The sequence below is a fragment of the Canis lupus genome, chromosome 12 (genome assembly GCF_003254725.2).
Source record: "Canis lupus dingo isolate Sandy chromosome 12, ASM325472v2, whole genome shotgun sequence".
Lineage (NCBI taxonomy): Eukaryota > Metazoa > Chordata > Mammalia > Carnivora > Canidae > Canis > Canis lupus.
The window spans coordinates 571,449-586,079 of NC_064254.1; the positions used below are offsets into that span (position 1 = coordinate 571,449).

The 14,631-nt window shown below is 57.1% G+C and overlaps 2 protein-coding genes and 1 long non-coding RNA gene across 7 annotated transcripts; 1 reads left to right on the forward strand and 2 right to left on the reverse strand.

The window, feature by feature from the left end:
- Window positions 1-324: 324 nt before the first annotated feature.
- PPP1R18 (protein phosphatase 1 regulatory subunit 18) lies at window positions 325-9,075 on the reverse strand. 2 transcript variants are annotated; one of them, XM_025418092.3, is made up of 4 exons: window positions 8,564-8,698; window positions 6,117-7,760; window positions 1,839-2,064; window positions 325-1,203 (listed from the first exon to the last, which is right to left on the reverse strand). In XM_025418092.3, the coding sequence occupies exons 2-4, from the start codon at window positions 7,725-7,727 to the stop codon at window positions 1,184-1,186; spliced, it is 1,857 nt and encodes a 618-aa protein (XP_025273877.1). In that variant the 5' UTR covers window positions 7,728-7,760; window positions 8,564-8,698; the 3' UTR covers window positions 325-1,183. The 2 variants fall into 2 exon arrangements, with proteins under 2 accessions (XP_025273877.1, XP_025273876.2); XM_025418091.3 differs by lacking the exons at window positions 325-1,203; window positions 8,564-8,698 and adding exons at window positions 3,526-3,651; window positions 9,061-9,075 and having other exon boundaries at window positions 1,925-2,064.
- Window positions 9,076-9,337: 262 nt separating this feature from the next.
- NRM (nurim) lies at window positions 9,338-12,469 on the reverse strand. Of its 4 annotated transcripts, none has more exons than XM_035697800.2 (5): window positions 12,223-12,469; window positions 11,529-11,725; window positions 10,760-10,936; window positions 9,928-10,195; window positions 9,338-9,467 (listed from the first exon to the last, which is right to left on the reverse strand). In XM_035697800.2, exons 1-5 carry the CDS (start codon window positions 12,392-12,394, stop codon window positions 9,436-9,438), a joined length of 846 nt encoding a protein of 281 aa, XP_035553693.1. In that variant the 5' UTR covers window positions 12,395-12,469; the 3' UTR covers window positions 9,338-9,435. The 4 variants fall into 4 exon arrangements, with proteins under 4 accessions (XP_035553693.1, XP_048948465.1, XP_025273878.1 ...); XM_049092508.1 differs by having other exon boundaries at window positions 12,262-12,466; XM_025418093.3 differs by having other exon boundaries at window positions 9,338-10,195.
- On the forward strand, window positions 10,295-12,920 carry LOC125752288 (uncharacterized). Its single transcript, XR_007401415.1, has 2 exons — window positions 10,295-10,429; window positions 10,639-12,920. It is a non-coding gene; the product is annotated as an uncharacterized LOC125752288 (long non-coding RNA).
- The last annotated feature ends 1,711 nt before the right edge of the window (window positions 12,921-14,631 follow it).

Here is a 14,631-nt window from a genome sequence, read left to right on the forward strand (position 1 = left end):
TCACACGACCTGAGCCGAAGGCAGACCCTCAACCGCTGAGCCACCCAGGCTTCCCAATGGCACTTCCAGTTTAGTGGATTCTTTCTGTCCTTCCTTAAACTGGTCCTTTTCCTGCCACTCCTTCAAGCAACAGCTACAGGGCTCTCCCAGAGCCCTTTCTTCATGTCAATGCTGAGTTCCTGTTTCATCTCCATCACCCCACCGCCGCAGCTGTGGCCACTACCTCTTCATGGCCAATAGGAAGATGGGAGCGGCTTGGAATGAGGAACACAGAGCCTCCCCCACCCCATACCTTTTTCTAAAGAAGGAAAAGCAGCAGGAGAGTTGGAGAGATCTCCGTTTTATTATGGAAAACTTAAAAAACAAACAGGCAGTTGATAAGGAAGGAGAAATGGGGGAGAAGGGTTGAGGGGCCTTGTTAGTCACCCCACACCCACTTGCAATTCAATTAAATTGTGAACCACTGGAAGGAACAGAATTAAATAATGAGGTGGGGGTACAGGGTTAAAATCCCCAGCTCTCCTTCTTGAGGACAACTGAGGTACAGTAATACTGAGCAAAAGTGGAGGAAGCCACACCCCCAAAGAGACAAAGGGCGGGAGGGGGGGGGGTGTTCCATATGGACTCAACAGTTAGGTGTGCTTGTAAACCTGGGACTTCGGCAGGTGGGGCTGGGAGCTAATGGGATTTGTAAACCAGGCTGGTGGTCAGGGGAGGAGGCAGGAGGTATAAGCAAGGGGGCAATGCCCTAAGGAATACGAAGGAGAGGGGCCTGTAAATGGAATGGGGCAGGCTGTCCAGGATGAGTGCTTAAATCCTCAGAGCCCCCACGGGGTGGTGGGGAGTCAAGGAAGGCTGAAGGGAGAGTGTGGAGATGGAGGAGGTGCTACACCCCAGCCCCAGTGAGCCCTGTGATCCTCCCCAGGACGTGATGCTCATTCTTAATTCACCTAGGATGCCACCAGCATGTCTGACACACTCACACCAGGGATCATTGGTGAGGGTGGAAATTGGGTGACTAGCTCTGCTCCCATAAACAGGATGAGGAAAGAAGGTTGGAAGATGTTGGTTGCCCCTCACTGCCAAGCTCATTTTCAGGGTCTCTCTGTTCTCAATCTTCTGGGCTCCAGGATCTTCAATTCTGGAAAAGGGGGGTATAGACAGACCCTCTGTTGAAGGAGGGTCACCTCCGGCAGGACTCATCTGTGGGAGAGGAGGCAGTAATGGTTACAGAGTGAGTGAGGGCCTCTGCCATCCACCGTCCCCACTTACTCTCTACACTGAGCAAGTCAGTGTTTTCCATGCCCAGCACCTGCTCCTACAGTACCAGCAGTCATTGTTCACCTAGCTCGCATCCTGTGCCAGGCATTCTTACAACCTGTTTAATCACATAGTAGCACCAGAGGAGATTAAGTAATTTGATGGCCAGCCATAGTTACAGGGTGCCTCGTAAACATTACTGAACCTTCTCAGTAAACCCCAGGCGGTGGTTATTATTAACCCCATGTCATAATTAATAAACTGAGGCCAGAGGTCAGGTGATTTCCTGGAGGTTACACCCCATGTAAGAAACAAGACGGAAATCAAATGCAGGCCTGTCTGACCCAAACCCGGTGTTTTTAAGCACACGAGAGTGCTCAGAAGGGGTCCTGGTTCTGAAATCTGGAGACCCCTTGTGCATGCACTTCCACTTCCCCATCTGTGAAGGAGAGCGGTGCGCCCGGAGGTCCTGCTGGAGGTCCTGCCTGCCCAGACTCACGCCGCCCCTTCCCTCCCAGGGCGCAGTGTCCGCCCTGGACGCCAGGGGGCGCCCTCGGACCGGCGGAGCCTCCGCTCACCCACGATCAGGGCCTTGGTGCGCAGGCCGCCCCGGAGCTCCCGCTGCAGCAGCAGCAGCTCCTCGTCGTCGTCGTCGTCGTCGTCGTCGTCGTCGTCAGGCTGGGCCGCCGGGGGGCTGGGGGCACCGGGAGCCTCAGGATCCGGGCCCAAGTCCTCCAGCACCGAGCTCTCCGAGGGGTACTGGTACGTGGTCTCCAGTGCTGTCTCGCTGAAGGAGATCTTGAGCTAGGGTGGGAGAGAAGGGGGAGGCCGAAGTTCAGCCCGGGAGGCGCCCGCCCAGGGGAACGCGTGCAAGGCGGAGGGAAGCCGGAGCGGAGCATCCACCCGGGGCCGCGGGGCCGGTTTTCCTTCTGATACAGGCCCTCCAATTCCAGATTTTCCCTCTTCTATCATAGCATTTCCAAAACATCAGACTCCGCACTGCCTGGGCAGAGGGGAGCAATACAGGACTCGGGTTCCTACTCTTTAGACTGTGGGTGGTGGGAGGGTAAAAAGAAATGAAAAAATATACTCCTGTAATCAGAGCTGAATCCTTAGGCACCGTTGAGGGCAATCAGGAAGGCTTCCCGGAGAGGAGGGAAGTTTGACCTGGCAGGAAATAGCTGACTGGACACAGTCCCAGGCAGAAGCAAAGACAAGCACATTGGTTTCCGCACCGTAGGCCCCCTGGGGTGCCTGGGAAACCCAGCAGCCTGGATACTGTGCCCTCCTGCTCCCCTCACTCTTCTCCTAGAGCCCGAGTGGACTCACAACAAACTGGGGCTAGGGCCTGGGAGGGGAGAAGAGACCTACCGAGAGGCCCAGAGGAAACAAGACTCTACCCTGACACACAGGAGAGAAGGGCCCTTGAGTCCCTGCAAGGCCCAGCTTGGGGAGGTGGCAGGGCAGAGAGGAAAGTCCATGCAAACACAGGTTGGGGTGGAGAATGCATGCACAGACAGGCGAAGAGCCAGAGGGGACCTGAGAGGACAGAAAATCCTTCACAAACACGCTGTCCCCAGAGCAGGCCAGCTCCAGCTGTCCTCACTGCCTTTCTACCCTTCCCCTTTGCCCTTCTAAGAAGCTCAGGGAGGCAGGGGCAGAGTGGGATTAACTCTGGGAGCCAAAGCGATTAAGACGACAAACAGGAGGATTCCATGTGAACTACTTGGAAAGGTCCAGATCATCTACTCGGGCCTTCCCAAGTGCCTGTTGGGGGAGCCAGGGCTTGGGCCCTGCATCCTTGAGAAGACAGAAGCTGGGAGGGTGGCTGGACAGGTGGATGCTAAAGGCTAGATGGAATGTGAAACCTGGGTCCTCACAGGAAGCTGGAACTCAGAGGCACCTTGGCTCTGGAGCTGGCATTGGCTCCTCATCTCAGTGGCAGGCAAAGCCAGAGCCTGATTGAGGCCCACAGGGTACTGGAGCCCCTGTGCCGCTCCCGCCTCACCTCTCAGGCATCTGTTTCCGCTCCAGCCACCCTGGTCAGGGCTCCACTTGGCTCACCAGGGGCACTCCCATCTCAGGGCCTTTCGCTGGCTATTCCTCCTGCCTGGAACACTCTTCCCCCAAATATCCCCATGGCTCCCTCTCTCCCAGTCACCTTAGTGAAAGTTCACATTCACACCCCCAACCTTCTGGCCCTCTAGGTTCCACTTACCCTGTTCTAACCCACCCCCCCCCCCACACACACACACAATTACTTACCACCTTCTAATGTACCAGGGAATTTACATTTGTTATCCTGGGTCTGCTGTCCATTAGAACGTGGAAGTTGCCACAGTGAGTAAGGAAGGGCTGCTCCAACCTCAGATGTGGTCCCCAGAGACCCAACTGTGGGAGGTACACAGTCTGTCTGTGGAACTGCTGGTAGACACGAGGGACAGCAACCAGACCCCTTACGTCCCAGCTTTTCAAAAAGGACCACTTCTGGTTCCGTTACTGACAGATTTACCTAAACTCCTGGGGACCCACTTGTTTTCTTTTCACATCCCCTTTTGGGACAACAAGCTCTGTAGTTTATTATCCATTCTGAAAAAAGATTCATTTTATTTGTTCTGAGTCATGTTTGTCTCTCTTCCCCAACCCTTTTTCTCTCCTCACCCCCCTCCCCTCACCCCTGCCCCAACTTCTGACTGGGCTCCTCAGGAATGCACAGCCTGCATGGGAGCTGAGGGTGGAGTGGGGCGGGAAACAGAGGGGGGTGATTCACTTGTTCCTCTCCCATCAGCTATATAAAGTCACAAGGGGGCCAGAGAGGGGAGGAGCCCAGCTCTCAGCTAGAAGGGGCTCTCAGAAAGGACACCAGCCACAGGGCAGGGCTGGGATTTCTGTCCTGTGGCAAGGATGTGTTTGATGACATTAGCTTGCAAACAGGAGTAATTTAGGGAAGTGGCGGGGTGGGTAGGGTGGGGTGTGTGTGGGGTCCTCTGGTTCCGAGCTAGTGGGTCGGGTCAGAGCTGGGTCAAGGCACACCAGTCTGTGCTGAGCAGGGTGCAGAGAGAGGGAAGGCAGCCTGACGTGGGGTGGAGGGGGAGGTGTCTGGGTCTAGAGAACTCTGTGCTGCTTCCCCACCCCCACCCCCAGAGCAGCTCGCTTCCTTATTCTCTCACCACATCCTGAGCAGTTCTGGCAGGCCCATGGCCCAGCATTTACCCACTCAGCCCTACCAGCCTTCCCGCCCCCACTCCAGGCTTCCTGTTTGGGTGATCTGCTTCCTGCTCCCCTTCTCCCTCACCTAGGTATGGTCACTACCACAGGTTCTGCCCTGCTCTCATATGGTCCCCAAACTCCAGGCCTCCCTCTGCTTTTCCTCCCCAAAGGCAGAGGCCAACCTCAATAGGAAGTCACTTGTTTGAACGCCTCATCCAGGCAGTTCCTGACCTACTTCCTCACATCTGCCCAGCCCAGGAAAGAAGGGGCTGGTTGCAGCCAGAGTGCTCAGGATAGACTCAGGTACCATGGCTCAGGGATGGGAGCTTGAGCTTCATGTGAGATGAACCGGGGGAGCAAGTGACCTGCAAGCTTCATCTAGGTCGTTGGTCCCTGTGGTTTCCCACTGACCAGGGACACACAAAAGAACCAAATCTGAGGATGTCAGAGGAGATGAGGACTGCAGACTAGGAAGGGCTTCCTGGTCTCTGGGGAGATGTGTTTGGTGCAGGAGCCTCTCTCTCCTTAGACATTTTCAAACTGGAAACTGGGTGGTGTGTGAGGAAGGGACTGGGCTGAAGCCAGGGCAAGAAGCCTGGCTGATCCCACTTCCTGCACTTCGTCCTTTTTCCAGTTTTAACCTCTGATCCTCTGCTGGCTTCAGCCCCCACCCCTGTCCCCAACTTCCATTGTATTCCCTGCTTTGGGCACAGGGCCTCCAAAGTCACTTCTCTCTTTTGCTACTCCAAGGGGAGGGAGAGGCCAGGGCAGCAAGGGCAGCAGGAAGACTGGGGAGGGAGGGAAACCAACTGCTGAGCCAGTTCTGGGGAAGGAGGGGAAGCCCAGGGAAGAAGGAAGAAGGGGAAGGGGAGGGGGAATTTTGGAAGAAGAGAAGGCTTTTCTTGTCCCAAGAGAGAAGGGAGCACTGTCTAAGGCAGTGGCCCAGCTGGGGGTGTGTAACCCTGAGGTCACCCACTTCAAATGGCCTCTGTGTGCGCCTCTCCCATGGAGCAGATTTGAGGTTCAGAAGTCTTCTCTTGGCTCTTTGGCCAGCCCTATTCCATCCCCTCACCCCCTCCCGCGGAGATCCCCTCGTTCAGTTCTGCCCCCTCAGCCTTGGGGCTGAGACCTTCCTCCACTCACTTCTCTCTGGAACCCCAAAGCCACCCGCTGTGCCTCTTCAGGCTTCCTGCCCCAACATCCTCTTCCCTGGAAGGCTGTATGTGCTTTCAACCTGATGACCCTGCTCCCATAGATTCTAGGCTGGAGCCTCAGTCTGACTCTCCCACCAGGAGGGCTGGGTTTGGCACGGCTCAGAGGAAGGGAAGAAATGGGGCGGCCCAGGGGAGGGGGAGCTGAAGGGGCAGGGAGGAAGGACCCAGAGCCCGAGGGTGAAGAGTGAGCAGCCTGGGCACACCCTGGGAGACACACCCAGGGACAGCACTTGATTTGGGACAGAACCCTTGGGCTTGGAAATGAATGGAAAATGAGGGCTACAACAAGAAGGAAGGGTGTGCATAGAGGAGGAAGGGTAGTGGCAGGAATTAACAAGAAAGAATAGAGGAAGACAAGAATACAGGGCTATAAAAAAGAAAGGAGGCCAGAGAGAGCTGAGGCTTCTGAGAAGTCTGAGGGCTGCTCCCTACCTGTTTGTGGTGCCTTTCGGGGGACCCCTTGACAAGGCAGCTGCGGCTGAGGCGGAGGTAGCCCCCCAGAACCAAGATCTCCTCCGCAGTCGGGTACCGCTTCTTCCCAACTCCAGGAACTGCAACATCAGCCGCGGCTGGGGTGGCGGGAGTGCTGGGGGCTGCTGGGGGCACAGACCGCCGGGGGTTGACTGTGAAGGTGTGTCCACTGCGGCGAGGGGTCCCCACCCCTGGCCCTGCCTTCACCCCATAGAACAGACGGTTCATGAGGGGATCCCCAGGGGACTGGGGAGCAGGTGGGGCTGGGGGTAGGGGAAACAGAGGGGCTGTTGGTGGGGGCCGGAGATCCACCGCTTCCTCTTCCTGCCTCGTAGAGCCTTTAGTCCCAGCGTCCTCTGGTGGGAAGGGGGAGGGCACAGAGCTACAGTTCTGCAGGGTTCTCAGAGGCCTGCTCAGAGCCCCTGCCTTCTCCTTCTCAGCCTCCCCTTCTCCAGCCTCTGTACCAAGAGGCCCCAGATACTTCTCAGCAGCCTCTGGGGGTTTCTGAGGTTGAGTCTCTGTGTCCCTGGGTGTCCGTTCTCGAACCTTTCCAGAGTTCAGGGTCCATTTCCAGCCTTCTGTCAGCCTCAGGCCCCTCTCACTATCCTCCACAGGGCCGGGCCTTTGCTCTGCTGCCTCCACCTCTCCAGAGCTGCTCTCTGGAGCCTCCCTTGTCAGGGTCTCTGACACCTTTGTAATCTCTTCTGAGGCCAGTGTTGGAATTGGTCTCTCTTCTTTTCTCCTACATTCCTCCAAACAGTCTTTTCTTTCTTCTTCTGAGCTGGGCCTCCACCCTGATGCCTCCCGTTGTACCAAACTCTGTTCCTGAGACTCTCCAGAGTCGGGCCTCCATTTATGGGACTCTGACAGCTCCAACTTCTGGTTGTCAGATTCTGCGGGGCTCAGTCTACTTTCCACCACCTCTTTTCTCCTGGGGCTTTGTTCTGCAGGCTCTGCCAGTCTCAGACTCCACTCTGGAGTTTCTCCAGGGCTCAGCCTCCATTTCCGTGCCTCTGACAGTCTAGAGCTCCTGTCTCCAGACTCTCCTGGGCTCTGCCTCCAGTCCCAAGCCTCTGAAGTTCTGGGGCTCAACTCTCGGGCTCCCCCTATCCCCAACTTCCTCTCTCTGGCCTCCCTGGGACTGAGCCGCTCTTCTTTTGAGTCTCTTCCCTTGGGGCTCTGATCTCGAATTTCCCCAGGACTGGGTCTCCTCTCCCGGGCCTCCAAAGGCCCAGGCCTTCTCTCTGCAAGTAACTCTTCATTGCGCTGCTGCTGCTGCTGCTGCTGGCGCTCCTGCCGAATGAATCGGTTCTGGTGCACCGGCCCAATGGCTTCTAGGAGGACAGCAGACTCATCTGGGTCTGGAGGTCCAGCCTCTGTAGTCCCAGGGGCAGGGCTAGGTTCTCCAGGAGACAGACCAAGCTTGGCCCGGCGGCGCTCCAGGATTCCCCGCTTCCAGGCTGGCATCTGGGACAGACGATCCCGCTCAGCCTTCTCCCGGCCACGAAGGGCCGCCTCCTCCTGCCGCCGTCGGGCCAGCAGCTGTAGCTTCCAGTCCGGGATGGTAGCCATGGTCGCGCGGAGGTAGGGGTGGGAAGTGCTGGGCTAGAGAACAGGAAAGAGAGGCTCCAGAGGTCCTGGGGGTAGGGGGAGGGGAAGCAGAGGGGCAGAGGAGGGACACCGAGATGGGCCCAGGCCCGGGCGGGGAAGAGTGAGAAGATGGAGGGCAAAGTAACGGGGAAACAGAAAGTGAAAAAGCAGTGGGCCCGGCGGAGGTGGCGTCGCGGCCCTGAGAGGAAGAATAGAGATTCAGGGCGAGGAGACAGCAGTCAGAATTGGCAGCGCGGGGTTCATGGTATCGGGGAGGCCCGAGGATGTGAGCGGAGAGAAGGGCGGAAAAGGAGTCGTAACGAGGGAGGCGAGAGCCCGGAGCGGCCGGGGAGCGGGGGCGGGGGCGGCGCGAGGAGGAGCACCAGGCCGGGTTTCCCCACCGCCGCCCCAGAGGCGGGGGGCGGGGGGGGCGGGGAGGGGTCCGGGAGTCCCGCCGGGAGGGAGCCGGGACTGGAGCGGCGTCGGGGAGCCGGGAGGAGCCGGCGTCCGGGGAGGCAGCGGGGCGCGGGGCGCGGGTGCGCCCACCCCGGGGCTCCCGGAACCCCGGCGCCCGCCCCCGCCCCTCCTGCGGCAGCCCCCGGCCCGGGCCGCGCCCCGGCTCCGCGCCCCGGCTCCGCGCCCCGGCTCTGCCGCCAGGCCCGGCTCCCGGCTCAGCGGCCCCGCGGAGCCCGCCGTCCCACCGGCTCGGGGCGCACCGACAGGCAACCGCGGCTCGACGGGAGGAGCCCGAGGTCCGCGCCGGGGCGGGCGGCGCGAGACACCCCCGCCCCGAGGCCGCAGCCCCGCAGCCGACTCACACGCGCGGGGCTCCCACGGGAGGGGTGCGGAGGAGCAGGCGTCCGAGGGAGGAGGAGTGGGACCGAGGGAGAGCCGGAGACGCGGGCGGGGAGGCGGGAGGGTGACCGCGACCCGGGGCCGGGCGGGGGGCGGCGACCGCTTTGTCTGAGGACAATGGGGAGGGAAGGGGGCGCGGGCGGGCGGCGCGGGCGGGCGGCGCGGGGCGGGGCCGGCTCCCGAGCCCGCGCGTGGGCCCCGCCTCCCCGGCTCCCCTTCTCGCGCCCGAGCCCCGGCCCGGCCCGGCCCTCCTGCCGCGAGCCCCGGAGAACGCAGGTGTCCAGGCCCTGGCCCCCGCCCCGCCCGCCCCGCCCGCCGCGCCCGCCGCGACTCAGGCCCCTCGAGGGACTCGCAGAGGAAGCAGCCGCTGCCCCGGCCGGGCCCGCCCCTCCCCAGGCGGTGGCCTCTCCCGGCCAGCCTGCGTCACTGCGGGGTCCCGGGCGGCCACCCGGACACGTACTCGGAAGCCCACGGCTTTGGTAACTGGCCCCCACGACAGCCGCTGCCCAGTCTTTAGCTTCAGCCCGCGTCCCATGGGTCCCGGTCCACGGCGGGGGAACTGGGGACTTGGAGGAAGGGGGCTGGGCCTCGGGGGTGTGCCCGAGGGGCCGCCGCCCAGCGGTCGCCAGAGGGCGCGGTGGCCGTCCGGACTCGACTTCGGCGTGCCTGGGCTCTGCTGGCCTTCCTTCCAAAGTCAGCCCTCTAGTTAGAGACACACTGATGGACTGCATGCCATATGTAGAAAAAACGGGCTGAATTTTATTTTTCCGCCGCAGACGTTCCTCGGGAGGGCAGAGATCTCTTAGTCACCAACATGAAGGGCGGGAGGATCCTCTCAGGTTAGAGGACAGAGCCCAGGGCCAGCGCCTAAGGAGGGGCAAGGCCTAAGGAGGGGCTAGGTGAGTCAGCAGAGCTGGCATTACCATCAAACCTGCAGACCCTGATCCTACTCCTAGGAAGGGAAGCCTGAGGGGGAGAAGGGGATCCCTGAGGTGTAGAAGGGAGCAACAGTGGGAGGGAAGTGGGCAGGCCCACCCTTCTTCCTTAGAAGGACTGTTCTTAAGGTGGGGTGGAGGTGGGTCAAGGCCTAAACTGTGAGGAAATACTGAAGTTCCCCACCCTTCCTCCGTGGTTTGGTGAGAAGTAGATCTTGGGGTCCAGTGGTTGAAATTCAGGATTAGGGTATGGAGCTGGGCCCAAGGAGTGGAGGCTCAAACAGGGGAAGGGATGGCCCCTTCAGTCCATAGATTTGGGCCTCTGGTCTGAAGCAGCCAGAGCCCAGATGTTAAAGGGCTTGGGACCAGGTTAGCTCCTCACTCGGCCTCACCTTCCTGGGGCCGGGAGAGCAAGTGCAGTTTTCTTTGTAACTGGGCCCGGAGGTAGCGGAGGTCTTGCTGGTCAAGCCCATGAGCCAGGCCCAGGTACAGGGTAAGGAGGAGAGCAAGGAGGAGGCGGTCAGTGCCCAGGGTGGGCACCACCCACAGCACCATCAGCAGCTCCACACACACTGGATGGCGCAAGTGGGAGAAGAGTCTCAGAGCCCGGGGAGACTTCAGGGCCAGAGGCTCACCCAGGCCCAGCACATGGTAGTACACCTAGGAGGGAAAACAGCTTAGAAATGGGGTCAAGCCCCTTTTGCAGCTTAGCCACCTCTTTCCTCCCCTTCCAGGAAACTTCCCTTTCTATAACTTAGGCCCAAGAACCACCCTTCTGAGACCTGGGTCCCTGGTCCTCATCTTGGGTTCACGAACTTTCCCTAGGCCCAGGAAGCCCATGATTTCAGGCCTTCAGTGGAGAGCTGAGGGGAGACCGTTTTATAAAAAAGGGAGGTAGGGGGGATCCCTGGGTGGCGCAGCGGTTTGGCGCCTGCCTTTGGCCCAGGGCGCGATCCTGGAGACCCGGGATCGAATCCCACGTCGGGCTCCCGGTGCATGGAGCCTGCTTCTCCCTCTGCCTGTGTCTCTGCCTCTCTCTCTCTCTCTCTCTCTCTGTGACTATCATGAATAAATAAAAAAAAAAAAAAAAAAAAAAAAGGGAGGTAGGTGAGGGAGTTGAAGAGGAAGTTGGAAGAGCATGGGAGAAGGACCAGAGATCCCTGGAAGGGAAAAAGGCATTCTAGATGGAATCATAGGTCTTAGGTAGGAATCTGGGAGCCTTACCTGTTTGAGGCCCATGAGCTCGGCATAGTCAAAGACGAGAAGGATGCTGAAGATGAGAAGCCAGGATATGACGTGGAGCACAAAGCAGAGGAGGGGCACCCAGGTGGCCCATGGTTCAGCCCGAGCCTCCCACAACACAGGGCCTCTGGGTACAGGTTCCCAGTACCGCATCACCAACTGGGGAAGGATGAGGTGCTGAGGTGCTGAGTATCTCGCTGGGTACCTAAGCCCAGAGGCTATCCCCACCCCAGGTTGGCCTGGAGCTGTCCCTGCCTCTACCATGAGCGTCACAAACAGTCATCACGTGGAGGGTGCTCGGTGGAGTCCTAAGTATGTAAGGATGACCTGTATCTACCCTGAGAACTTACAAAACAGATGGGGGTGACCAGATAGGTCCATAAAGTAGGCTATGCCAAGCACTCACTGAGACAAGTGAGTGCCAACTGGAAAGCCTTCTCTTGAGACCTAGGGAGGTGGTTTGAAGAAAGGGTAGCACTGAAAGAGGTATTACTAAGGGGATCTCAAGCAGAACAACATGAACAAAGTTGCAAAGGTGAGAATACACAAATCTGCTTGGGGAATGAGGAATGGTACACCATTCTTGATAAGAAGGATGTGTGCTGCAGAGGAATGGAAGCTGAGATTAGAGTCCCGAACACCCTCAGTTCTAAAACCACATTTTCAGAAGGTAAGGTCCTTGCTCCTCCAATCTAGGACACCCTTCTCACAGATAATTTCCCTTGGGGACTCAGTGGCCAAGACCTCATACCTGCAAGGCCAGGGCAGTGCATGCCACATACAGTGACCTCTGAAGGACCCCAAAATATCGAGACATCCATGCCTTCACGATTTCAGTTGCCATGAGGCTGTGCTGCCCCACAAATAATAGGAGGAGACCCAGATCCCAAGCCAGGGGAACAAGGATGCTGCGGTCCTGCACGGCAGCCAGCCATCCCTGGCGGGCATCTAGGGGTTTTCAAAGAAAGGGACAAAAGATCAAAAAGGTTGTGGAAAACACCCCCTAACCCTAATCTCCTTTTGCGGCCCCCATCCCTGTCCCCTTCATGCTTCCTCTCTAGGCTTTGCCTGCCTTGCTCTTCCATTCCCTGCTCCTTCCCCTTTCCCCTGGCCTCCTACAGAGTGGCGAGGGGGTTTCCTGCAGAGTAGCCGCAAAGGCAAGGCTGGAGAGGCAGCCCTCTGGTTCGGGTACTCCACACGCTCCCTCTAACACTCTCCCCTCCGTAGTCCTCTCTATAAAGGCACTTTCCTTTCCTCGCTTATCGCCCTTGCTCTCCCCACAGTCCTCACTCTCTTGCGTCTTCAAACCGCTAATCCCTGAGTCCCTGATTTAGCCCTCTGGTCTGCCCCGAAGCTCCCCCGGCCTCCAGGGTTCCAGCTCCCTCTCCCGGACTTCCTCCGTCACTGGTCTCCAAGTCCCGCCCCCGCCCCGCGTCCGGCCCCACCTCCCGTCCCAGAGCTCATCCGCGGTCCCGCGGGCTCACCCGGACCACCAGGCTCCGGGGCCCCTCCGAGAAGTGGCCGAAGAGAGGTGAAGCGCACGAACTCCACTCCGGTGCCAAAGGCCAGGATGAATGAGGCAAGGGCAGCAGGGATCAGGAGCAGAGCTGGGGCCATGGCGACCCACGGAGGGGTGGGGGAAGGGGCAGGCCTGGAGTTCCCGCTGCCGCAGGCCCCGCCCCCGCCCCCGCCCCCGCCCCCGCCCCGGGGTCCTGCCCAGGAAGGCGGGGCTCCTGCGCTCCGCGGACCAGGCTGCCCAGCTCGCGTCCGCGGCGCGCCCCCGTTCACGCTGCCTGCCCTGCGGGCCCCGGGTTCCCTGCCCCGAGTTCCCGCGTCACGGAGAGGTGTCGGGACTCCGAGGGACAAATGGGAAGGGCAGGGGTCCTGCGGCCGCTCCAGTGGGTTGAGTCGCAAGCTCGGCTACTTGTCTCATCTGAAGTGAAGCCAGTTCATCTCTTTGAGGATTCTTGTAGAAACCGAGAATTATAAGCCCCCTTTCTGTAACCTGGCCAGAGGTTGCAGAGCCTCAGTTAACACTATACTAATAAGCGGTGAGAGAGCGGAAGATTGTAGACCGAGTCTGAGAACCCGAAGCTCTATCACCCATGACGTCTTATTAAAGACTATTTTACCATAAAGTAAATTAATGTTTATTCTGTAACTTATTCTCTCCACTTGCCAAGGACAAAAAACGTCTTGTAACACTTACAGATTATTTCTAATAATGCCAAAGGCTGTTGATAGGTAATCATGAGCGTAACAATGTTAAAATATTTGTGATAGAAAATTTTGTTGTAAACTTTGTAGTATATTAATTTCATCCAAGCCTGCGATAATTCACTATCTATGACTTTACTCTGCAAGCTTATTATTAGTCTGACCCCACTTATTAGTGAGAAACCGCCAAGATCTATTTTCTGAACACATTTTCCTTCGGACCTGTTTGTAATACCTACAGACTGATATATCTGAAAAAGTATAAGTAATGTTTTCCTCCATCAGAATTAAAGATCTTGTTGCTAAGGACCTAGTCAGAGTAGCTATGACCGTAGCAGGGAAGTGAGACATCATTAAGTGAAATCCTGTGGCTTATAGACAGAGGAAATACAAAGAAAATTTACCAAGATGAGAATTAAGTTGCTGCTAGTCCTGTGGGTTCATGAATGAGAAAATTGTTAGACAGCATCCCACAGCCTTTACACTCCTCTTGGAGTCCCATACTCCTACCCTCCTCTTAATCAATGCTGTCGTAAACTGCTACCAGACATCTTAGGTTTTTCCTCCAGATGCACCCTCCACCCCCTGCTTTCGCTTCAAGAAGTTGTCCTGAATTCACTGTATCAATGAAAATCACAGCTTTTGGGGCTTTAAAAAAAAAAAATCACAGCTTTCATTGAGGAAGCCCTCTCTGCATAACTGCTCCTTTCTGTCAAGCATTAGGAGTTAAGGTGTGGACACAAGAGCTGTGGGTACTGGAGTACTGCAACATCATGATTGCTCTAACTCTCCCAACTCTTTGTAATTTTCACTTTATTAAACTTTCTCCAAATTATTTTTTCAAGATTTTATTTATTCATGAGATAGAGAGAGAGAAGCAGAGACACAGGCAGAGGGAGAAGCATTCTGCCTGCAGGGAGCCTCATGCAGGGACTCCATCCCAGGACCCCAGGATCGCGACCTGAGCCAAAGGCAGATAGATGCTCAATCACTGAGCCACCCAGGCGCCCCAGTCTTCAAATTTTTCTAATTTCACTGTACCATCATTTTCTGCTAGGACTCTGATAGAGATACTTCTCATTTGTGCTACAAGCTATATAGTATTTATTGAAAATGTAAAAAATGATCTCTATTTTCCAGAAATTTAAACTGGGGCACTTCAATGTCACTAAGTAGGAGGGCACAAGTGCTAAGTGGGAATATAGAGGCAGCTGAAATTGTAAGGAATCCTGAGGACCTCAAGGCCATAGTCAGTTTTACACAGTATAGGCTCCGAGTTATACAAGCAGACTAACATTTATTTGGGTCCTATCATGTGCCACACCTACAATGGCTGTGCTTAATATTTATTGAGACATGTTTGTATGTTTAAAAGTGAGCAGCATTGGGATCCCTGGGTGGCGCAGCGGTTTGGCGCCTGCCTTTGGCCCAGGGCGCGATCCTGGAGACCCGGGATCGAATCCCACGTCAGGCTCCCGGTGCATGGAGCCTGCTTCTCCCTCTGCCTATGTCTCTGCCTCTCTCTCTCTCTCTCTGTGACTATCATAAATGAATAAGAAATTAAAAAAAAAAAAAAAACAGAAAAAAAAAAAAGTGAGCAGCATTTGGTAAAGCTCATGTTCTTTCTACTACACCAA